This window comes from Saccopteryx bilineata, chromosome 2, assembly GCF_036850765.1.
Source record: "Saccopteryx bilineata isolate mSacBil1 chromosome 2, mSacBil1_pri_phased_curated, whole genome shotgun sequence".
Taxonomy (NCBI): Eukaryota; Metazoa; Chordata; class Mammalia; order Chiroptera; family Emballonuridae; genus Saccopteryx; species Saccopteryx bilineata.
In genome coordinates this window covers 338,435,261-338,461,074 of record NC_089491.1, presented here as the reverse complement: position 1 = coordinate 338,461,074, position 25,814 = coordinate 338,435,261, and the positions used below count along the sequence as shown (strand labels likewise).

The 25,814-nt window shown below is 40.7% G+C and overlaps 1 protein-coding gene across 7 annotated transcripts in view; it reads right to left on the bottom strand.

Annotated features, from left to right (window-relative positions):
* The window catches only part of CALD1 (caldesmon 1), a 223,395-nt gene that overhangs the window by 16,814 nt on the left and 180,767 nt on the right, over positions 1–25,814 (bottom strand). For 6 of the 7 annotated variants that reach the window (XM_066262332.1, XM_066262330.1, XM_066262336.1 and 3 more), the window contains 6 exons: positions 17,702–17,848; positions 13,288–14,257; positions 11,925–12,002; positions 7,814–7,953; positions 3,154–3,412; positions 237–377 (listed from right to left, as the gene is read on the bottom strand). In XM_066262332.1, the coding sequence (XP_066118429.1) occupies positions 237–377; positions 3,154–3,412; positions 7,814–7,953; positions 11,925–12,002; positions 13,288–14,257; positions 17,702–17,848 (1,735 nt within the window). The remainder of the gene's footprint in view (positions 1–236; positions 378–3,153; positions 3,413–7,813; positions 7,954–11,924; positions 12,003–13,287; positions 14,258–17,701; positions 17,849–25,814) is intronic. The other variant, XM_066262338.1, reaches the window with a different exon arrangement.

Genomic DNA, 25,814 nt, shown 5'->3' with positions numbered 1-25,814 from the left:
ACGGTTTTCTTAACGTGCATCTGAGCATCTAATAACAGATACCAATTCTCGCACTTTATTTCTCTCCTTGGCACATGCTGAAACAAAGAAAAGCTTTGAAATGACTAAAAGGAGGAGGAAAAAAGGGAAATGAGGCAAAGGTTTTGAATCATCAATAACTCAATAAGGGGCAAAAGTCAAGTTTCTAAGATATTACAGTCGAGGCATTAAAGAAAGATTTCTGATAAAAAAAATACCTTGAGAGATGAACCTTTAGGGGTGAAACATTTGAATGGCTTCTTGTCATCTGATAAGCCGTCTTCTGGCATCTTCTGGCGTTTCTCGGCAGCTTCGGCCCTTCGCCTTTCAATCTCTTCCTTTAGCCTCCTCTTCTCTTCCTTGAGAGAGAGAAAATAACAAGGGCATCAGTGAGAAGTTCAAACCAAGGGGAACGAGTGTGTAAGAGAAATGAGCACAAGTCCCACAGGAAAAAGCTTGTGAGTCCGACAGCCTGATTCACAGTCCAGGGCGGCCACTGCGGCCACTTTCCAACTGCAACTTTGACCATGTTACTGATCTGCTCTGTGCCTCAGTCTCTGCCTCTGTCAAACGGGGATAATGATCGAATCCTCTGAACTGGGCTTTAACGAGGACTGAATGCGGAAGCCCATGTAAAACGCTCAGACTAGTGCTCAGTGGGATGATCACTGTTCTCATCATTCTGCAAGTCATTTGACACTGACCTTCCATTTCTGAACATGTGCAATCAATATAAATAGCTCCTCTCCCCAGTTCCTAGGAGAGTTGTAAGACAAGTGAGATAACTTATGTGCAAAGTTATATAAATCCATGGCACTAGATTTGCCAAATTGGACAAGGGATGATGTTATGGTTGTCCCCACCTCAATTGAAATTATTTAGCTGGTCTGACAAGCCTGAAATGAGGTAGATATTGCACCACAGTGGTGAAATCACAGGTCTTCACAATCTGTCGCATTAACCCCTCTGTGCCTTCACTCCTGGCCTAAAATATTCTTCCCTGTTCCTCTCAGTTAAAACCTCCAGAACTGTGATTAAGTTGCACATCCTTTGGGAACGATTTTGAGAGCTTTATGTTCTCTCGTGTAATTTTCAGATTGTGAGCTCTTTATCACTGGGTGATCTCAGGCAGGGACCTTTATATCTACCTGTCGGAAGATGCTTCATAAGGATCCCGTGTGTTACAGACGAAATGTCTGTGTCTCCCCAAAATCCACAGGTTGAAATCCCAACCGTCAGTATGATATTAACAAGCCATTAGATCACAGGAATGGAGCCCTCATGAATGGGATTGGCTGAGAGAGCCATGAACGCCACATATTTTAAAATGTAATTCCGTGAGAGCCATACAACAACCTGTGTATGTTACACATTATCCAATAAAAATTTGGTGTTGTCCCGGAGGACAGCTGTGATTGGCTCCAGCCACCTGCAACCATGAACAAGAGTGGTAGGAAATGAGTGGATTGTAATACATGAGAATGTTTTATATTTTTAACGTTATTTTTTTTTTATTAAAGATTTGTCTGCGAGCCAGATGCAGCCATCAAAAGAGCCACATCTGGCTCGCGAGCCATAGGTTCCCGACCCCTGGATTAGTGCCTTCAAAAGAAGACCCCCAGAGAGCTCCCTTGCTCCTTTCACCCTGTAGGAACACAGAACATGGCCATCTGTGAACCAGGAAGGGTCCCCCTCGCCAGATACAGAATCTTCAGGCCTTGTTCCCAGGCTTCACAGCTTCCAGAACTCTGAGAAATAATTTCTGTTGCTTTTAAACTATCCAGTGTATGTTATATGGGTAGGAGGTTAGATAAAATAATCTTCAATTCAACCCAGTTCTAAGAATGCATTCTGCCTTCACTGGTACTCTCCTCCTTTAAATAATGTTAACTGATTATAACGACCACTTCCTGAGTGCCCATTCGGTACCAGGCCCTGTGAATACAATGACCTATTTCATCACCTCAACAATCCTGAATGTAGGTATTTCACAGACAAGGAAAAGAAGTCTCAGAGTAGTCCAGTAACGTTCCGGAGGTCCTGGCTTGCAAGGGGCTGTTAGGATAAAAGCCCAGGTGTGCTTGGTGCTAAAGGTCTATCATCTCTATTGCTTCCCAATCAGAGACCATTGGCTCACTGACAGCTGGACTTGTGAGAGATTTTGGAATAATTTTTCCAATCTTTTCACACAGTTTAGGGAATATTTGTATAGGATCCAAGTCCGAAAGGCATCTGAAGTCCTTTTGTATCTCTTGAATGATGGGAGATCCCTATTCCCTAAGGTTAGTGGGAAAACATCCAGGTTAAGTTGGAGCAGCTGGGTCCCAATACTGATTCTACCACTGATTAGTCAATTAACTTCACACAAGCCAGCCAACCCTTGGATTCCCATTTCGTTGTCCATAAAATGAGAATACTATACCTCAGGATGAAAGAAAAGAATGCACCTTGTCAAAGGTAGCAATGTAACTTGTAGGTGGTTAAGCACTTCCCAGTTTTTAAAATTAGCCTTCTGGTAACTTTATTTGTTGTTCTTAGTTTTGTCCTAAAATACAGAACAAATTTATCTGCTCATAATTACTGGGTTCCTGCTACATGCCTGGCACTATGTTTGTGTTCCTAGGTCTACAGTAATGAACAAAGCAGGAACTGTCTCTGACTAGTAAAATCTAGACTCTTCTACTAAAAGAGCTCAGTCCTATTTTCAAAAATCTTCCCTATGAAAACTCTAAATATCAGAAATACAACCATCATGTGCCTCTTGGTTCTTATAACTAATCTGCAGACCTTTTCACCCCCCTCTGCTGTTCTTTATTGAGGGACAGGACAGGGTAATGAATTAAGTGGGACCTTGGGGAAATTATATATATAAACCTCTCTGTGCCTCAGGTTCCTCATCTTTAAAATGGGGAGAAGCTACCTGTTCTCATGATAATCGGATAAATTAATATGTATAAAGGTTTTGGAACCATGTTTAGCACATAGCAAGTTTATTATTCTTAAACTGTATTTGGAAGAGGCTGTGCTCCAAAGAGCAGCAGCATTTCACCGGGGAAGTTATTCCCAGGGCCAGAAGGGTCACCAGAGTGGCGCACTCGGGGCCTCGGGTAGCTGGGGTGCCGATGGGCTGCTTACCTCCTCCCTGACTTTTCGCTCTGCTTCCTCCTGCTTCCTCCTCTGTTCTTCCTCCTCCAGGACTTTCCTCCGCTCCTCCCTCTTTTTCTTCAGCTCCTCCAGCTCCTGGGCTGCCTCCTGCTGCTTCTGTTTGAGCTTCTCAAACTCCTCGCTCTCGGTTTCCCCGCGGCGGCGGCGCAGCTCCTCCAGGCGCTTGCCAGCTTCCACTTGGGAGCCCCCTTCCGCCTCCTTGGCCTCGTTGGCTCTCCCTCCGGGTCGGCTGGGGGTGGGAGGCAAAAGAATTTGACACACGTGTGCCTTGTAGCCCCTCCCGGAAGGAGGGAATGCGGGCTGCAGGTTCTGCACCCCACACAGAAAATCTCCACTGTGCGTCATTGGATAGATCCTTACGCCAGCCCTAGGCGCCGGCTGGGGACCGCTTGGAGCCTCCAGGTCTGAATTTCAGTCCCTGCTCTGCCCCTGGCCCTGGGCTTCCTTAGCTATACCATGGGGGGCAATAGACGCTGTTGGTGGGATGGTAACATGGTGCACCCACTATGCTAAATAGCAGGAAGGTCCCTCAAAAAATTGAAAAGAGAACTGCCATATGATCCGACAATATCTCTTCTGGGCATTTATCTAAAGAAAAAGAAAGCACAGACTCCAAAAGATGTCTGCACCCCCATGTTCACTGCATATCATTTACAACAGCAGAGACATGGAAGCAATCTCAGTGTCCACTGATGGGTAAATGGGTAAAGAAAATGTGCCTATTTACAGTCGCTTATTAATTCGCTATAAAAATTTATTAAAATACTAATCAACAAGTAGAGAGGGCATTCTTAACTAGATATGAACATCGGTAGCCCAGGTTCAACGCTTTTGTCTAAGCAACAGATGAATTACCACTGTCTAGTACCATTTATTCGAAAGAGAGATGGGCATGGTGCTTCTAGAAGCAGAGCAAGAAGAATAAAACAGAAAATGAGTTCAAGAGGACACAACAATATCTGTCTTATGTGTCCATCTCGTGCTTTTAAAATACTGAGGTAGTTCTGAGTATACTGCACCCTTTAGAGCAATGTTTTTCAAACTGCAGGTCAGAAAATCAATTTAGTGAATTGTAATCAGCATTAAAACAAACAAACAAACTAGGAACCATCAGAATATATTGCATAGAGCAAGACAAATGACCATTTTCTGACTCACTGGGTCAAGATGTAAAATTTATTTCTTATGAGGAGCTGAAGTTAAAAAAATTCTAGGTTCTTGATGGTTAAAAAGGAACTCTTATTTTTAACTCAGTCAAGATTAGACGGTCCCTTAAAACCTGATGTTACTTTTTCAAGTTCTTAAAGGGAACTTATGACTCCAGAGAGGAAATCTCTCAATTTAAGAGCTTTCTATCTTCAGAGACATTTGCTGTCTCTGTGTTCATGTTAGTGTTCAGTTGGACGGGCAGAACCGGTGCCTGTAGAAACTCTAGTTTCCACTAGATGTCGCTCACTCTTCATTTTGGACATTCAAAATGCCACCATTAGGGAAGGTTAAAGAAATCGTACTTCCCATTCTGTAGAACACTCTTTTTTTGTTGTTGTTTTTTTCTGAAGCTGGAAACGGGGAGGCAGACAGACAGATTCCCGCATGCGCCCCACCGGGATCCACTCGCACGCCCACCAGGGGGTGATGTTCTGCCCATTTGGGGTGTTGCTCTGTTGACCAGAGCCAGTATAGCGCCTGAGGCAGAGGCCACAGAACCATCCCCAGCGCCCGGCCCATCCTTGCTCCAATGGAGCCTAGGCTGCGGGAGGGGAAGAGAGAGACAGAGAGGAAGGAGAGTGGGAGGGGTGGAGAAGCAGATGGGCGCTTCTCCTGTGTGCCTTGGCCGGAAATCGAACCCGGGACTTACGCACGCCAGGCCGACGCTCTACCACTGAGCCAACCGGCCAGGGCCTGTAGAACACTCTTAACATCAACTGCAGGCTTCTATTCATTGGTGTAAGGTTAGCTAAGATACATGGTTATGCATAATGCAACAATCGATTTAAAATGTAGCTTTATAATTATACTCATATACACATGCTGTGTTATATATGCGTGGCTATTTTGAATGTATATACATAGAAAATACCTGGGGGAAAAATGTTACTAGTGGTTATCTTTGGGTGGTAGGTACTTATTTTTGTACTACTATTTACTGAATGTTTTATAAAGAGTACAATTGTTCCTAAGGTTAGAAAAAAAACCCCAACTTTTAAGTCTTATATAAAGAAAATAAACAGTAAGCAAAACAAACCCTGTTTCATACTTTCTATAAAACCCTTGGTAAAATCGATCCCTAGAAATGTGCTCCTTGAATTGAGATGTTTACATCACCTCTTAGAGGAAACAATCTAGCTATAAGAAATATCAAAAGGCACAGTAATTAAATCAAACAAAAGGGGTTATGCTCCAAACAGGAACAAGAGTTTTGTCCCTATCACCTCTGCTCAGATGGGCGGGCATGCTCTCAGCATTCGGGTGCCGCCAATAATATGAAAATTTCTTCTAGAAGTCTCTCTCTCTGCTATTTTTGGCTTCGTGAGGTGTTAGGATGAACAGCAGACCTCTCACCATTAAACACACAGCTTGTTTTCATCAGGCTGGTAGGCACTGTGCTAACCTAAACAGGTTCCTCCTCCCCAGCTCCTCACTTCACGGGGCAAAAACAGGCATCTCTGCATCTGTGGTCACCGACGTCTAATGGAAACTAAAGTGGACGTATGTTGGCAGCTAAACAATAACCTTACGGTGACAGCTTGTTTCTGTCATTTTTTTTTTCTGCCCAAACATGGAAAAATGAAAGTAAGAGTCACGTTGAAGGGCTCTCAGTGCTCAATCTGTTGGCATTCCCTCCGACCTTGCCCTTGGGATTACCCAGCTCTCTAAATTTCCACACAATGGACATGTAAATTATTAATTTGAGCTTTGGCTGAAGCTGGTTGACAACTTGGCTAATTGTTAACCAAAACTTTCTACCGACAGATTTTTTTTTTAAAGCATTAGTTCTTTTAACAACCAAAAAAATCTATTCATACCCACAAAACGTATTTTAAACTACCAAACATAAAATGCTAGTGCGGTTTAGTAATCTTCATCGAACACTTTTCATGAACTTGACGCTGTTCTAGGGTTTTAAAACATTAACCCACCAAGTCAACAAGTTTTGGGTTCAGCTTACCTGCCTGAATCAACTTGCTTTCTAGATTTTCCATGAATTCCTGATAAACTCTTAATTCTTTACATCTGCTTTCTGCCATTTAGGCTTTCTATTGGGTAAATGTGTCTAGGTTTCTGCTCGTTTTTTGTATAGAAAAATTGTTTGGGGATAATTATGTTTATCCATTTTAACTTATTAGAGGGCCTGGAAATGATCATTCCTAGGAGCTCTGCTTACTTCTGTATGTTACAAAGACTTTGTTGTGAGGACCGTCACGACTTGGAGACTGTTATATAGTGTTCAGAAAAACAGGGTCGAGGGAAGGCTGCCTGGACATGGACATTATAGGGACCCAGACTCTTTGCCAGGACATCCAGCATAGCAGCCAGTGACATGAGAGAGGATGAAAACTGGTACCAGCAGTTGGAGGCAGTGTGTTGAGTTGGAACGAGGCACAGAGAATCACGTAGCCTGGTGTCCATGGCAGGCACCTGCAACTTGCGTCCTTCCACCAAATTGCTGGGAGCTCTAAGTGTTCAGTGTATCTAATGGTAAGAATTTACCTGCATATAGTTGTCTCTCTGTCCTAAAATCAACTGCCCAGATTTTCAACATAATGGAGTAAGGAGGGGGTAGCTGAAGCCATGTAAGAGGGTTTTTCCAAAGGCTATTAAATGGAGGATTAGTCAGATGCCTTCTTCCTCCCTCTTAGAGATTCCGAATGCAAATCGACACCATGTACTTTCAACGTCCTGTGGCAAAGAGATCTGATTTACTTACTTTAACCTGATGTTTCCCAGATATTTGGCCACAGAGTAATCCTAGTTTTATGCAAAATTACAACCTTTATGAAATACACTCTTTCATTTTTTAAAAAATTGATAGATTTTATAAGAGAGAGGAAGAGAAAGAGAGAGAGAGAGAAAAATCAGTTTGGCTTTTCACTTATTTTTGCATTCATTGGTTGATTCTTGTAGAGGTCATGACCGGGAATTGAACCAGCAACCTTGGTGTATCAGGACAATGCTCTAACCAACTGGGCTGCCCAGCTAGGGCTACAAAATAACATTCTTGAAAATGGTGCCGAAAAAGGTCTGTTATGAAGTTGCCTGACCATACAGAGAATGAACCAATGATATGCATCCTAGTCATAATCTTTCCTAATATACTGATCTGACAGGAGCATGCTAGGTCAGGAACAGAAACTTGGATGCGAAACATAATCTACCTTGCTAAATTATGGGGAAAGCAGATTAAATCTTGCCTAAGCAATGATTGCTGGTCTTTTCTGTTGGCGACTGATAGCCTGACCTGCTGACTGTGTACCTCTGAGACAATGACCAGTGACCTCACAACAAAAGTATGTTGTCTGTTTAGCACTTTTCTGGCTGGAGGCACAGGATAGGGAGACTGATCCCCCCCCCCACACACACACACACACATGTAAACACAGTCACTGTTAATGAGTCAACTGTGTCTTACCTGAAAGTATTCTCAGTGTGTTTAAGTTTGTGGGTCATGAATTCTCCATTCTGCGACTTCACTTCTGTAAAACTCTTCTTTCCATCCAAGAAGATCTTTGCGTCTTCTCTGGGCTCTTTCTTAATCTTCTCATCTTTGATCTAACCAACAGTACACATCAGGAAGACATATAACAATAAAAACATCTTATTAGGTTTGGGTTGGTATCACCCAATAAGACCCCCAACTGTTAGGAAGCCAGAAACCTCACAAGCAAAACAAACCACCATGGAACAATGTGGTGGAGATGGGTGTCAAAGGAAATTCTTAGAGTGTGAGCTCTCTGGTTCTCCAGCCACTGAGCAAAGACCTAGAGTACAATTTTAGGAAGTCGAGATCATTCCTGATTTCACTGGGGGTTTTATTTTCAAAAGTGCTGGAGGTGTTACCATTGGAAACTATTATGTTCTTGGAACTCCACATGAGTGGCTGTCTGCAGTTCCCAGTGGGAAGAGTGATTATTAGTGTGATCTTGATGGGAGAGTGCCCAGGTTGCATGGATAGGTTTCTTCTTGGATGAAAGACACAACTGTGTTGAGGAGAAAGGAAGAGGAAACCTACTAGGTTCGCCAGATCGGCCAAGCTGATTTTGGCTGATGTCAAAGGAGAATGACCCTATAGCTAGGGTCTTCATGACAGAAGACACAATAACCCTACCTGTAGGGGGATGACTCAGAGGTCTGTGGGACCATGTCTGTAATCATCTAAACCATGAAAATTAGCATGGAATACCAAAAATTCCAGGGTTTACCTTGACTTCCAGCACAGGTAATAATTTAGTCTCCAGAAGTGATTTTATGATTCTTGCGGGTGACAGAAGGTCATATGTGAAAAGCCGTTATTAGCTTTAATATTTTGTGGGTTTCATGTTATAAGGTCCTCATACTAAATAAGAGATTATTTCAAGGTAAACTGAATTTACATAGCTTTTTTTTTGGGGGGGGGTAAAGGAGTACAACTTGCTTTACCTATATCATCTCACCCATTCTTCAAAGATGAGTGAAAATAGGGAAGGTTGATGATTGCTCTTTTTAAAACAAACAGATAAAGCACTAATGTTCTAAAGGAACCTACAGAAGCAGGGTGGGCCATGAGAATTTAGGGCTTTAGGTCTTGCCTAGAGAACCTTCCCTTCCCTGATCACTCATCTCTTTCCAGCTATTCTTCAGATAACCTCTCAAAGGACATGTTTTACTAAACAGAGTACTGTGTTTTTTGTTTTTTATATCTTTACTGATGAACTTTCAATAGTCCTTTTCCTGATTGCCTTCTTTGGGCCTTATTTGATTAAATTACTATAGACAGACTATTCTATAGTAATTTAATGGGCAACTACCATGTTGCCCTAATGTGTTAAAACTTTCATCTTTCTCCCAGGGGTAGACACCTAGGATCTGGCATCACGGGGACATGCTGAAGAAGGGAGCTGTGGTTTTGCCCTCCTTTCTGAGGGCTTTGCCTGGAAGTCAGGAAGCCTGAATTTTGGTTCCAGTGCTGTAGACAAAGTAGCTGTGTGATTCTGATTAAGTCACTGAACTTCTCTGGGATGCTGTTCCCTTATACATAAGAGGAGGAGGTTAGGCTAGACCAGTGGTAGTCAATCTGGTCCCTACCACCCACTGTGGGCATTCCAGCTTTCATGGTGGATGGTAGTGGAGCAACCAAAGTATAAATAAAAAGATAGATTTAACTATAGTAAGTTGTTTTATAAAGATTTATTCAGCCAAACTTAGTGAAAATCCGACATAAAGTACTTGGTAAGTAATTATTATTACATGCTTTAACTTGCTGTAACTCTGCTTTATAAATTTTATAAAATAAAGTTACTTCCCTACTTTATAAATCACCATTACTGTGGAACTGGTGGGTGGTTAGAAAATTTTACTACTAACAGAGATACAAAAGTGGGCGGTAGGTATAAAAAGGTTGACTACCCCTGGGCCAGACAATCCCTTCCTCACCCTTCCAGGTTGGTGATCATCTGTGACCCACTTTGGGCCACAGAAAGAGTTAAACTGCAGTGGGGGAGATGGAAGGTGTTTTGGGAGGCACTGGAGGGCCTTCTGGAAATGTTTTCTCTAAGAAGGCTTACGTGATGTTTGTGTTTACGTGTGGTTGACTGAGCCTCCATTGCTCCTTGAAAGAAAAGGCTTAAGAGATTTTTTTTTAACCACAAAGAAATTAAAAAAACAGAGGAGGGTGTTTAAAATGACTAAATCATGTAAACTATGATTTAAAGATGTCTACATTAAAGCAACCATACAACTAGCTAGAGAGAACACCAGGTCATTCAACTAGAAATTTATGTATGCAGTGTTAAAACAGGAAAGGCAGATGATGATGATGATGATGATGATGATGATGATGATGATGATTTAAGCCTGTGCAGAGGAGGTAATCTGGCCATGTATAAAAAAGAGGCCCAAAATGTTGGGACACTAGAATGTCCTATTGAGCAAACTGGGAAACAGGCAGGTCTGAAATCATTACTCCAGGGACACCCGTTGAACTTGGGCTTTATCTGGAGAGGCAAAGGGATGACTTGGAAGATAGCTGGTGAGCTCTTTGCAGCTCAGGGACCCAGTACATAGACACGGAATTCTCCGGTCATTCAAAACCAGTCCTGTCTCAGGGAGGTGAATTAAATTTAAAATACAGAATCCAAACAGGGCTTTGCCAGCTTCCCCTCCCCAACTTGAACTTCAGAACTAAGTTCCAATTTCATGCCCTTGTCTTTCTATGAAGCTATTCACCACGAAACACCAGCTTTAGAGAAGAACCCACGTGGGACATTTCTGTTTGAGTTCAGTTCCAAGGTAACTTTCATGTTTTTTTTGCAAACGAATGTGCCATGTTCTGTTAACAAAATGAGAACAGTGTTTCCCCACATGTCCCGCCATTTCCTTTGCTGCCTCATTAGAGCCAAATTTGGTTTTCCAGTTATTAGCATTTATGCTTGCTCCTTCCTTTAAATGGGTAGAGCTCAGATTCAGTTTTTACTCCCAAACCACCATGTGTTCTCAGAAACGAGGAACGTAAATCTTCAACAAAATAAATATAACATGAATTTAAGGGTTTTTACAATTTACACGAATCTTATTAAAACACACTTAAGAGAATAACCACCCCGCCCCCATTTAATCTGGTTATGTGTTTTCTAATTATGGATTTTTTCCCCCCTGTTTTTTAATCTATGCTGCAATGGGTAAAGAAATGTAGCAAGACCTCATCTGAGTTGGTGCTCAATAGCTACGGGTCAGTCTATGGGCAAAATAATTCAACTCTTCCATTTTTGGTAATTTAGTTGTACCATGTTCAAGTACTATGAACTAATTAATGTCCCAATTTTTAGGATGACCTGGGACTCATATAAGCACAATGGTTAAAACAAAGTCCGGCTTTCTGATGTAGTATTTCAGTGATATCAGATCACGACATTCTTTCCTCAGTGGACTCTGGTCCACTGATCGGCTACTTACCTACAGTCAAACACCCTGTCACCAGCTCCTGTGTGTGCCTCAGAAATGCAATGCAGAACATTGTGCCAAAAACTGTCTTTTGAAAAACCAAATAGCATCTTCCATTCATCAAATTTTCTATGGAGATGTGTGTGGGGGTGTTTTTTTCCTTTGAGAAGTTAAATCATTAATCAAAGCCAGCTGGAAATACTTCATAATGGAGATGAGAGTGGGATGGCCCAGGGAAAAGAAATAGCACTTAGAAGACTAGAAAGCAGGGAAGATTGATCAGAGGAGCGTTTTTCAAGCTCTTTTTGACTATGACCCACAGTCAGAACGGTAGTTTATGTCACAGTGCAGTGACATAAACTTATGTGCTTACAATGCCCTCCGATGTTTTCTAGTCTATTTTGTTTTTTTAAAATGCCAATTGACACATTTAACTGATTTTGAGATGCTCTATGTTGATTTCACCATTTGATGAATCATGAGTCACAGCTTGAAGAACACTGGATCAGAGGTTACAATTTGGAGATCATCAGACTGAAAATGTCATGGAACACTGCTCTCTGTTGCTTTATGATTAAATTAGGTTATTTCTTAATAATATTTACCTCTTCTTTTTTGAAGGTAGGCTTGTCTTCTTGGGACTTTTCTCTTTTAGGTTGCACTCTAGTCCCCTTTTCTTCTTCCTTTTTTTGTTTTTGTTTTTGTTTTCAAGAACAGTTAAGGTCACTTATGTAAAAGAAGTCCTTTTTAGCTCTTACTAGAGTGAGAAGGTGCTCAGGTCACTTGGCACGTGGTTCAGACTGACTTCTCTTTTTGCAGAGTCAGTGCTCACATCACCTCTGTGCCAGTGGTTTCAAACAGCAGCCTTGGGTATTTAACTTCCCACTGAAAAATCTGTTTCCCACGTGCCTGCCCTTATCTAGCGTGATGTGGTGCTCCTCAGGTGTGTTTACAAACTTTGTGTGTGGTCTGGTGCATTTGGTCCCCGAGCATCTCAACTGTAGCTTGTGTTCCTGAGCCCCTTGTCACAAGCGAGAGTGAAAGACAACTGCAGCCCAATGCAGGCTTAGCGATAGAGTCCTTTCTGGCAGGTGATCATGCAAGCAGAAGGTTGTTAAGTATAGAGCTTTTAATGCAACCTTGCAGACAGAAAAAACTCTTTTGTAGCTTACACCCTCCCCCCCTCCCCTACCACTTCCCACCCTTCTTTGAGCTATGTCAACTTATGTGTCATTCAGATGGTAAAAGAAGCAAAATGTATGCTTTTAATTACCAGTCAATTATAAATGGATGCCATCCCAGATGACGAGCTTTCTGCAAGTTTACATTAAGCTCAGGTCTACAGGATGCCAATCAAGGTTTTGACATTTTGTTTTTTTAAAAATGGTCCAAACAGGCATCTTTCCCTCTTTTGCTATCGGTTGATCTTGAGGAGTTTATATTTGCCTTCTTAAGATGCTATTTCTGACCATGATTCTTCTTTTTGGCAGTTTCCCACCCCGGTGCTGATAATTTTGTTATTAAATGCCAAACCCCTGGGTAAAGTGAGGTGTTAAGATGCCCTTGCCTCCTGTAGACCCGTGGATAGAGGCAAAAGTGTGAGAAAGAACGAGTTTAGAGGCAGGTGCAGAATCACGAGTCAACACAGCACCACCACAAGTACCATCTTCAGGTTCATTCATTTTTCTGGTGTTCAGAACAAGCAAGCCCAGAGCACTACATTTCTCTCTGGTTGTCTCAGTAAATTTGGTTGAATGACCACTGAGCCATCAATCGATTGCTTTGTGTTTGCAGACTGCTATGGCTTAAAAAAAGGAAAAAAAAAAAAAAAAAAAAAAAAAATAACGGCTTGCCCAATGACCAAGCATGTGTGGCTATGGGGATGTGGTCTCAGCCCCAAATTTGATGTGCATTCCATTCCTCGCAAGTCACAGGCATCACACGTTGGGTGCAAAATGTTTACTGTACCTGTTTCTGTGGGACAGCTGTCTGCCGTTTATCTTCTTGTCCTTTCCTTTCATTGACCCCCTGCCCTTCTGGTTTCTCTTCTACCTTTTCCCCCTTTAGCTTTTTCTCTGGCATTTCCCCTCTCCGCTCCTCCAGCTGCTTTTTACGCGTTTGCTCTTCTAGCTGGGCTTTCTCTTCTGTCTCTGCCTCCGCTCTCTGCCTCTCCTCTGCGGCTCTTCTCTCTTCCTCCTTAACCCTCTCCCTCTCCTCGGCCTCCCTTCTTTCTCTCTCTTCCGCAGCTGCTTTTTTCTCCGCTTCAAGTCTTGCTTTCTCCTCCGCTAGCTTTTGGTCTTGCTCTGCTTTAATTCTTGCTCTTTCTTCTTCCGCTTCCAACCTGTCTCTCTCTGCCTGGGCTCTTTCCCTCTCTTCCTGCTCCCTCTGTTCATCACGGGTAAGCTCACCTGCACCCCATTCCCTCTCATCCTCTATTCTAGGCTCCTCTGCGCTGATCTGCCCATTTTTCATGGGCACCTCCACTGTGTCTTCTTGTGTCCCTACTGTTCTCTCTTCTGCCGTCCCCTCTACCTGGTTTGCTCTGCTGCTCCCTTGTTTTGGCTTCTCTTCTTCCTCCTCCTCCTCCTTTTCTTTGTCCTCTTTCTTCTTCTCTCCAGCCTCCCTCCAGTCATTCTTCTCGTAGGACTTGGTGACGATTTCCGTTTCCTCGATCTCGTATCTCTCCTGGCGACTTTCACTCTTGTTCTCCTTGTCTGCGGTGTCGTTCTCTGCCGCGTCGTCTCGCAGGCTCCGGCTTGGTAGCGACAAACCGGTGTCTGTTATCGTGGGGTCGAACTCCTTCTGGCGCTCCAGCGCCTCCTGGAGGCGCTTCTGGCGTCTTTCCTCCCGCCGTGCCAGGCGCTCCAGTAAGGCGGCCTCGTCGTCGCCCTCCACCTCAGTGTTGGTGGTGGTTGTCTTGACCTCCTGGTTGGAGACACTGCACAGCAGAAACAACACCAGAGAAGCGTGCCGCTGGTTAATCGGTTAGCTAGATCCACCAGCCTGACCCACCCTGGGACTACAGCAGAGGCTGGCGGTACCCATGCCCATCTATAACCCCTGGCAGGTTACCGGATTAGTACACACCTACCTGGCTTTCAACTGACAGCATGCGCAAGTCTGTGCCCTTGGTCTTTCTCTGGCCACCAATGTCTACTCTACGTACCAGAATGCTTTGAATATTAACACGCCCTGGGAGCAGCCCTCAAACAATTAATGAACACTGGTGTATAACACCTCTGTTCCCCACACCTTTTGAGTTGGAGAACACTGGATCTTAGAGTTCCCCAGTGGGGTTCAGCTCCTGAGCCCCACATTGCTCACTGGCCTGGAACGGAAACCATCATTTGGTTGCCTTCTGTCCCCTGTATCCCTTCCCCATACCGAGATCAGTGCTTTCTGGGATCATTCTACAAATAAACGACTTGTGGTCAAGCCTTTGTTTACAGGATCTGTGTCTTGGGTAACTCGAACTAAGACAAGGACCAAACTGGAATAATAAGTGAATACCTCCAATATCCTACAGTATTTTCACACATCATCAAGTCATCTACATAGAATTCTTGAACTGGATTTGCGGAACGCAAAGTACTTGGGGAGGAAGGGAGTGTCCATTATAGTGTGGAAATACTAATACTCATGCTGATGACCTCCATGGTAGAGGCATGTGACTGTCCACCACAGTGCATGCTCTTCCTTCCATAGTCACAGGAAGTGGTTGTCAGTCAAGGATTATATCTCCACCCTCCCCTCTTCCTTGCACCTCAGTAGATCCATGTGATCAATCATTTCCAATCAAACATGAGCCAAAGTGATGTCTCCAGACCAAGACAATCAGGAAGCAAAAGCACACTTTTCTACCATTCCTATCTCTGTTGGCTAGATCAGAGGACTTCAAAGACCTAGGAATTGATAGCATTCCATTAGGAAAGAAAGTAGGTGAACAGCTCTACCTGCTAAGTCAGAAGTAACCACACTGGACTTGTACATTTTAATGATTTTTTTAAACTACTAAAATGTGAAGGCACATTGCTAGCCGTTGACATTACCCTAAGTGATATATACACCAGCTACATTCTTTGTTAAGATTTTCCATGAATAAAGGGTCTCTTGTCATTCTTTCTGCAGGAGACAAAGAGCAGTTAGATTTGATGTTTATTTAAAGAGAAAAGAAAATCTCTAAAAATCTAACTGTACCATGTCCATCACCTCACCCCCTATTTCAGGATGCTGGACACTGCCCGCTCCAGGGGTGTTGGTCTCGGTTGGCAGGAAACAACTAGTCATGTGATACCAGAAACTGTGGCCAGAGTTGGAAGAGTATGTCTTGCAATGTTTAGAAACTCCATCAAATTTCATGGTTCATACCGAACTTGGCCCTTTTGAAGTTCAAGTTCACTTAATTTTGGAAAAACACGTTTCACATTTAACAATAAGAAATGGCAGACCAACGGCTAGATTTTAAACTTTCTTGGCCTTTGCTAGTTGCTACAGGACACTGTCTCCATGAATTAGACACACAAGGATTAAATTTCCCTTAAGACACAAAAAGTTTAGAATTTAAGGGGAAAAGTCGATGTACATAGGTGTTTGGATCAACTGAATTCAAATAATTTTTAAAAGGTACCCCAAATTCTAAGGGGCTAGCCAGATCAGAGTACTCTTAAGAAACCAATGGAGTCTACTGAACCTTTCTTTGCCAATTTATAAATCGTGACAGCAATCACCAGTAGAAATACCAGTTACAGTTGTTTATAATTTAGAAGTAAATCACATGTTTTCAGATCTTAATATATTTTACTGGAAAGAAAAAGAACTTTGTGTCTAATCAACAGCATGAAATAACTATTATTAATAAAATGTGAAAAAAGAAGAGAAACTCAAATAGAAGCAAGATTTGAAAGCAAAAAACACAACAAAAAAAACCCCACTACAGACTATGAGTAAACTTTTTAACCGTTGTTGATCATTCACTAATAACCAGAGTCCAGCAAAGACTCCATTTGCTAGTTTTAGGCTCTGTTTTTCCCTTCCAACTCAGCTCAAAAGTAGGAAAGGTAGTGAATGACTATAAAGCCCTCTTCTGTAAGCCTCTGACACCATCTTCCTAATAATAGTTAAAATTAGGTGGCCACTATGTGCAAGGCACTGTGCGTTTTGCATGTTTTATTATTTCATTTAAATTTAACAACATTCCTAAGAGAAAGGTATAATTTTCATTTCCATTTAATGGAAGAAATATAGTGAAAGGCCAAGTTAAGATTCAAAGCTAAGCAGTGAACCCCAGAGAATATACCTTCAACCCCTTTGCGATATTCCTCCCTAATTAGAAGCTACTTACCAAGAGACAAGGTCTCTGTTTCTCCACCTAACCGATAAATTTCCTCATTGAACTCATCCAGCCTGCCAGTATTTTCAAGACTGACTTTGGAAACCTTCTGTGTACCCACTCAAATTTGGGCTAAAGAAACCAGAACTCTTTCTGTTCAGAATTTTCTAGATAGACTGAATTAAAGAAACTATCAATGGTGCCCTCCCAACAACACAAAGTAAAACAAACTAAGACCAAAACCACATATAAGATCTTAGGTGGTGGTTCCATTAAATTTAATCACAGTCTATAGTTGTCCATTAATATGAACATTTTCTTCCATTTTCCTCTCCAAATAGCCTCATCTTTTCTACACCTTGGGGCACATCAATGATGTACACTAGCCATTAGCATAATGGACTGTGTGACCTTGTACGTGTGAACTTGTAAAAGTCTTTGTTGAAGAAGTTGAATCTCTTAAGTGCTCTCGACTTCCCTGAGTTCTACCAGGGCATGGATAGGAAAAATGTAGAATTAAAGTCATAAGCTTGTTTGAATAACTGAATTAAATTAAACAGGATTCTGCACTTTGCTCAATAGTGTAGTGATCACAGAATATGGAGTCAGCCTGTATGTCAGGAAAAATAAGATATTTGCAATTCATGCCTATTTTTAAAATAAAAGTATTATCTGCCACTGGTAGATACAGGATTATTAAATTAATAAATCTTTAGTTCAAAGTAGAGAGCAATGGTCTAAAGAATGAATGTAAACAGTTCCCCTTATTTAAAACTATAACTTACCATATTGAGTAAATAAAAATAATTACTAGATTATAAAATAAAACAAAATCATTCAGTTGAGGTACGTTTGGGGAAAGGGGTAGGGGGGGAGAGAAAGGAGTAGTAATGTCCTAATGTTGAAATCAGTTTGGTCTGATTAGTTGCCTGAAATGACCATGAAATAATTAAACAAATTGGACTGAAAAGAGTTGAATTTGCCCCACACATTCCATTCATCAGACAGGCTAAAAACCAGCTTAGACATTCTCCATTCCGAAGAGCATAGTACCTGTTCTGGGCATTAACCTCCACCTGGTCTGTCGCCTGCCCAAAGGATTCTTCCTCTTGCTTCTGCCGCAGCCTTTCTTGTCGGGCCCGCCGGCGCCGTTCCCGGGCGGCCTCTTCCTCATCATCATCGTTCCTCTGGTAGGCGATTCTGCAAACGTCACAAGAACAACCCCTTGAGCATGCCAACTACCACCCATCTTCACCGGTTTCTTGGCAGGGTCAGCCCTGAGTCCTTTTTTTTTTTTTTTTTAATAATAATTTTTATTGTTACATGTCTTCATACCATGGTTATATATATATTTTTAAAATTAATTTTAATGGGGTGACATTGATAAATCAGGGTACATATGTTCAGAGAAAACATCTCTAGGTTATTTTGACATGTGATTATGCTGCATTCCCATCACCCATAGTCCAATTGTCTTCTGTCACCTTCTAACTGGTTTTCTTTGTGCCCCTCCCCTCCCCAACCCCCTCCCTCTCCTCCCCCCTCCCCATAACCCCCACACTCTTGTCCATGTCTCTGAGTCTCATTTTTATGTCCCACCTATGTATGGAATCATATAGTTCTTAGTTTTTTCTAATTTACTTATTTTGCTCAGTATAATGTTATCAAGGTCCATCCATGTTGTAAAATGATCCAATGTCATCATTTCTTACGGCTGAGTAGTATTCCATAGTATATATGTACCAAAGCTTTTTAATCCACTCGCCCACTGACGGACACTTGGGCTGTTTCCAGATCTTCGCTATTGTGAACAATGCTGCCATAAACACGGGGGTGCATTTCTCCTTTTCAAACAGTGCTATGGTGTTCTTGGTGAGTCCTTTCTTTGAACTGGACTCCTTCCTGAACCACAGGGTACTAAATGGACGGTTCTGATTGAGATATCCAAACTCTCTAGTTTTCAAACTTTTACATATCTGAAAAGCACTAATCCAATATCTATAGGAGATAACTGGCAATGATCAAATAAACAGCTTACATTTTAAAATCTACGCAAAAGCAGGTTTCCCTTCCGAGGCTGTGTTAGCATATTTAGATTTCTTTACCAAGCTGATGACTAGCATGTAAGGTTTAGAAGCAGAAACCCAAAGCCTTAGCTAAAAGTAATCAAAACACGCATTAAAGATTCAGCATGTTGTACTCATTATTTGTGCTGACACTGTCACAAGGTCAGAAAAGAACTGAATTAAGTTACCAAACCAGGATTTTGGCTTTTAAAAGTTCAAATCACTAATCATAATTGAGAGCAGGATATCCTCTTTGCTTGGATTTTATTTTTCCCTTTTAGTTCCTTTTCACTGGAGAGAGGAGGTGACAACAGATAGGAAGTATCAAAGTCAGAGCAGCTCCCTCCACGTTCATTCTAAAATAGGCTTCAGGGTCTCACCTGCGTGCCGGCACATCCTGGGAGCCCACATGTGGAGATTTCGGTAGAAACTTAAAGACTTGGGCAGGTAGAAGACGCACAGAGGTTTCTCACATGTACATTTTTAGCATTCATAGTTTCTCATAGTTTCACTTGAAGCAAATGCCTATGTAGGGCAATTATACAATCAATATCACTATGTTAGATACATTTCCCTCAATGTTTATTCCCCAATGAAGAATCCGAACTGCGAACTATGATGCCGGGACTCGAGAGGAAACGACCTGCATGGTTAACTTGGACGCTGTTGACGGGCTAATGTGCATGGAGACACAGAGTGCCCAGAAGGCACGGGTGAGCTGGCCCAGGGACAAGCTGGCCTGATGGGTCCAGGGGTTGGGATGGAGCTGCGTTGTGCAACAGGCTGCTTTTTACCTACATCAGAGTTCAAGAGTAGAATGAGGAGTGACATCACGGAAATGGCGCCGTGAGAAGCGCGTCCGACAGCTCTCCCCTAAATCACAACAAATTTATCAACTAGAAACAGAAAAATTTATCCTCGGAGCATTCCGGAGTTCCACACAAACTGAAAGCAAAAGGACTGTTATCACTTGAATCTGAGAGACGAGGGTGTGGAGGAAGCTACCGCAGCGACGCTCATTCAAGCCGCGAGGGAGTGCGCCTGCGTGCTATCAATAAGACCACCCTCAGATGCCGATAAGAAAGAGGAAATCGAATATTATGGATACAAAAGAAAGAGAGGTAACACAAATAGATGTGGAAAAATCTATGGAGAAAAGACTTAACATATTGGAAGCCTTGGAGCTAAATGACAGAGAATTTAAAATAGAAATCTTAAAAATACTCAGAGATATACAAGAAAACACAGAAAGGCAATATAGGGAGATCAGAAAACAACTCAATGAACACAAAGAATATATTACCAGGGAAATTGAAACTATAAAAACAAATCAAACAGAAATGAAAAACTCAATTCACGAGCTGAAAAACGAGGTAACAAGCTTAGCTAACAGAACAGCCCAGATTGAAGATAGGATTAGTGAAATAGAAGACAAACAACTTGAGGCACAACAGAGAGAAGAAAGAGACTCAAAAATAATAAAAAATGAGAAAGCCCTACAGGAATTGTCTGACTCCATCAGAAAGAATAACATAAGAATAATAGGTATATCAGAGGGAGAAGAGAAAGAAAATGGAATGGAGAATATACTCAAACAAATAATAGACGAGAACTTCCCAAGCCTGTGGAAGGAACTAAAGCCTCAAATTCAAGAAGCAAACAGAACACCAAGTTTTCTTAACCCCAACAAACCCACTCCAAGGCACATCATAATAAAGATGACACAAAACAATGACAAAGAAAAAATTCTCAAGGCAGCCAGGGAAAAGAAGAGTACAACATATAAAGGAAGGCCTATTAGATTATCATCAGATTTCTCAGCAGAAACTCTACAAGCTAGAAGAGAGTGGACCCCAATATTTAAAGCCCTGAAAGAGAGGAACTTTCAGCCAAGAATACTATACCCATCAAAGCTATCCTTCAAGTATGAAGGAGATATAAAAACATTCACAAATACAGAAAAGATGAGAGAATTTATCAACAGAAAGCCCCCACTCCAGGAAATACTAAGGGGGGTTTTCCAACCAGATTCAAAGAACAAAAGAAAACAACACCACAAGTAACAGCTCCACCAAGAACACAATAAAACCAAACTTAAACTGTGACAACAAAGGAAAAAAAGGGGGGAGAGGATGGAGATTAACAGTAGCAAAGGATGATGAAGTGCAGAAATACTTATAAGATAGGGTACTACAATGAATATGGTAGGTACCCTTTTCATTACTTAATGGTAACCACCCTTAAAAAAACCACCACAAAAACACTTGACTTAAAAAAGGTAGCAACAGAGGAAAGAAGTATGGAACACAAACAAACAAAAACAAATGATAGAAAAACAAAAGAGAAGAATCAAACTAGATACAAAACTAACAGAAAGCAATTTATAAAATGGCAGTAGGGAACCCACAAGTGTCAATAATTACACTAAATGTAAATGGATTAAACTTACCAATAAAAAGACACAGAGTAGCAGAATGGATTAAAAAAGAAAATCCAACTATATGCTGCCTACAAGAAACACATCTAAGCAACAAGGATAAAAACAAATTCAAAGTGAAAGGCTGGAAAACAATACTCCAAGCAAACAACACCCAAAAAAAAGCAGGTGTAGCAATACTCATATCTAATAATGCTGACTACAAGACAGAAAAAGTACTCAGAGACAAAAATGGTCATTTCATAATGATTAAGGGGAAGTTGAATCAAGAAGACATAACAATCCTTAATATATATGCACCAAACCAAGGAGCACCAAAATATATAAGACAGCTACTTATTGACCTTAAAACAAAAACTAACAAAAATACAATCATACTTGGAGACCTCAATACACCGCTGATGGCTCTAGATCGGTCATCCAAACAGAGAATCAATAAAGATATAGTGGCCTTAAACGAAATACTAGAACACCTGGATATGATAGACATCTACAGGACACTTCATCCCAAAGTGACAGAGTATACATTTTTCTCTAGTGTACATGGAACATTCTCAAGAATTGACCATATGTTGGGCCACAAAGACAATATCAGCAAATTTAGAAAAATTGAAATTGTACCAAGCATATTTTCTGATCATAAAGCCTTGAAACTAGAATTCAACTGCAAAAAAGAGGGGGAAAAACCCACAAAAATGTGGAAACTAAACAACATACTTCTAAAAAATGAATGGGTCAAAGAAGAAATAAGCACAGAAATCAAAAGATATATACAGACAAATGAAAATGAAAATACGACATATCAGAATCTCTGGGATGCAGCAAAAGCAGTAATAAGAGGAAAGTTCATATCACTTCAGGCCTATATGAACAAACAAGAGAGAGCCGAAGTAAACCACTTAACTTCACACCTTAAGGAACTAGAAAAAGAAGAACAAAGACAACCCAAAACCAGCCGAAGAAAGGAGATAATAAAAATCAGAGCAGAAATAAATGAAATAGAGAACAGAAAAACTATAGAAAAAATCAATAAAACAAGGAGCTGGTTCTTTGAAAAGATCAACAAAATTGACAAACCCTTGGCAAGACTCACCAAGGAAAAAAGACACAGGACTCAAATAAATAAAATCCAAAATGAAAGAGGAGAGATCACCACAGACATCATAGAAATACAAAGAATTATTGTAGAATACTATGAAAAATTATATGCCACCAAATACAACAATCTAGAAGAAATGGATAAATTCCTAGAACAATACAACCTTCCTAGACTGAGTCATGAAGAAGCAGAAAGCCTAAACAGACCAATCAGCAGGGAGGAAATAGAAAAAACTATTAAAAATCTCCCCAAAAATAAAAGTCCAGGCCCAGACGGTTATACTAGTGAATTCTATCAAACATTCAAAGAAGACTTGGTTCCTATTCTACTCAAAGTCTTCCAAAAAATTGAAGAAGAAGCAATACTTCCAAACACATTTTATGAGGCCAACATAACCCTCATACCAAAACCTGGCAAGGATGGCACAAAGAAAGAAAACTACAGACCAATATCTCTAATGAATACAGATGCTAAAATACTAAACAAAATACTGGCAAACCGAATACAACAACATATTAAAAAAATAATACATCATGATCAAGTGGGATTCATCCCAGAATCTCAAGGATGGTTCAACATACGCAAAACGGTTAACGTAATACACCATATCAACAAAACAAAGAACAAAAACCGCATGATCTTATCAATAGGTGCAGAAAAGGCTTTTGATAAAATACAACACAATTTTATGTTTAAGACTCTCAACAAAATGCGTATAGAAGGAAAATATCTCAACATGATAAAGGCCATATATGATAAACCATCAGCCAACATCCTATTAAACGGCATAAAACTGAGGACTTTCTACCTTAAATCAGGAACAAGACAGGGTTGTCCACTCTCTCCACTCTTATTCAACGTGGTGCTAGAAGTTCTGGCCAGAGCAATCAGACAAGACAAAGAAATAAAAGGCATCCATATCGGAAAAGAAGAAGTAAAGCTATCACTTTTTGCTGATGATATGATCCTATACATTGAAAACCCGAAGGACTCCACAAAAAGATTATTAGAAACAATAAACCAATACAGTAAGGTCGCAGGATACAAAATTAACATACAAAAGTCCATAGCCTTTCTATATGCCAACAATGAAATATTAGAAAACGAACTCAAAAAAATAATCCCCTTCACGATTGCAACAAAAAAAATAAAATACCTAGGAATAAACATAACAAAGAACGTAAAGGACCTATATAATGAAAATTACAAAGCATTGTTAAGGGAAATCGAAAAAGATACAATGAGATGGAAAAATATTCCTTGTTCTTGGATAGGAAGAATAAATATAATCAAAATGGCCATATTACCCAAAGCAATATACAAATTTAATGCAATTCCCATCAAAATCCCTATGAGATTTTTTTAAAGAAATGGAACAAAAAATCATCAGATTTATATGGAACTATAAAAAACCCCGAATAGCCAAAACAATCCTAAGGAAAAAGAATGAAGCTGGGGGCATTACAATACCTGACTTTAAACTATATTATAGGGCCACGATAATCAAAACAGCATGGTATTGGCAAAAAAATAGACACTCAGACCAATGGAACAGAATAGAAAGCCCAGAAATAAAACCACATATATATGGTCAAATAATCTTTGATAAAGGGGCCAACAACACACAATGGAGAAAAGAAAGCCTCTTCAACAAATGGTGTTGGGAAAACTGGAAAGCCACATGCAAAAGAATGAAACTCGACTACAGCCTATCCCCATGTACTAAAATTAATTCAAAATGGATCAAAGACCTAAATATAAGACCTGAAACAATAAAGTACATAGAAGAAGACATAGGTACTAAAATCACGGACCTGGGTTTTAAAGAACATTTTATGAACTTGACTCCAATGGCAAGAGAAGTGAAGGCAAAGATAAATGAATGGGACTACATCAGAATTAAAAGTTTTTGCTCAGCAAGAGAAACTGATATCAAAATAAACAGACAGCCAACTATATGGGAACTGATATTTTCAAACGACAGCTCAGATAAGGGCCTAATATCCAAAATTTACAAAGAACTCATAAAACTCAACAACAAACAAACAATCCCATGAAAAAATGGGAAGAGGACATGAACAGACACTTCTCCCAGGAAGAGATACAAATGGCCAACAGATATATGAAAAGATGCTCAGCTTCATTAGTTATTAGAGAAATGCAAATCAAAACTACAATGAGATACCACCTCACCCCTGTTAGATTAGCTATTATCAACAAGACGGGTAATAGCAAATGTTGGAGAGGCTGTGGAGAAAAAGGAACCCTCATTCACTGTTGGTGGGACTGTAAAGTAGTACAACCATTATGGAGGAAAGTATGGTGGTTCCTCAAAAAACTGCAAATAGAACTACCTTATGACCCAGCAATCCCTCTACTGGGTATATACCCCAAAACCTCAGAAACATTGATACGTGAAGACACATGTAGCCCCATGTTCATTGCAGCACTGTTCACAGTGGCCAAGACATGGCAACAACCAAAAAGCCCTTCAATAGAAGACTGGATAAAGAAGATGTGGCACATATACACTATGGAATACTACTCAGCCATAAGAAATGATGACATCAGATCATTTACAGCAAAATGGTGGGATCTTGATAACATTATAAGGAGTGAAATAAGTAAATCAGAAAAAAACAAGAACTACATGATTCCATACATTGGTGGAACATAAAAATGAGACTAAGAGACATGGACAAGAGTGTGGTGGTTACCAAGGGTGGGGGGGGGGGAGGGAGGACATGGGAGGGAGGGAGGGAGAGAGTTAGGGGGAGGGGGAGGGGCACAGAGAACTAGATAGAGGGTGACGGAGGACAATCTGACTTTGGGCGAGGGGTTTGCAACATAATTTGATGACAAAATAACCTAGACATGTTTTCTTTGAATATATGTACCCTGATTTATTAATGTCATCCCGTTACCATTAATAAAAATTTATTAAAAAAAAAAAAAAAAAGAGTTCAAGTGCTTTCATTACAATACTCCTTACAGATCTACAAATAGATATCCAGATATGTAAAAGTTCCATGCTTCTAATTCTTGTATAATGACAAAGCTAAAATAGTTTACAAAGGATAGAAAACAGAATTGCAGGACTGTACAATGTATACTAACAGTATGAACCTTCTCTGACCGAGAGTGGTTCACTGCGGTTAGATTTACAGGTCAGGCGTGATTAGGCTTAGATACAGGGCTTTGCGTTATCTGTTTCTAACCTTTGACATCAATAATACAAATGCTATAAATTTTTTTCATCTAGGTATCTTCTAAAAAGCAAGATGAACAATTCCTAAGGTTGGCTGGTTTGCTCTTTGCTACTTCGCAAAAATCTTGATCTTGTATTTACTGAAATTGGCTAGTGTGCAATACTCAAATTCCAGTATAAATACAGTGTCACTGACCAGTTTTATTTCTGCCAACGTGGCGAGACGGGCAGTTTGATATTGTGCAAAGATGACTAGGGTAGTAGAATTCAGAAAATCTGCTTTCTGGAACTGGCTTCTTACTTCGCTGGCAGCCCCTGATTAACCTGAGTTGAATTTCCTCATCTGTAAGTGTGTG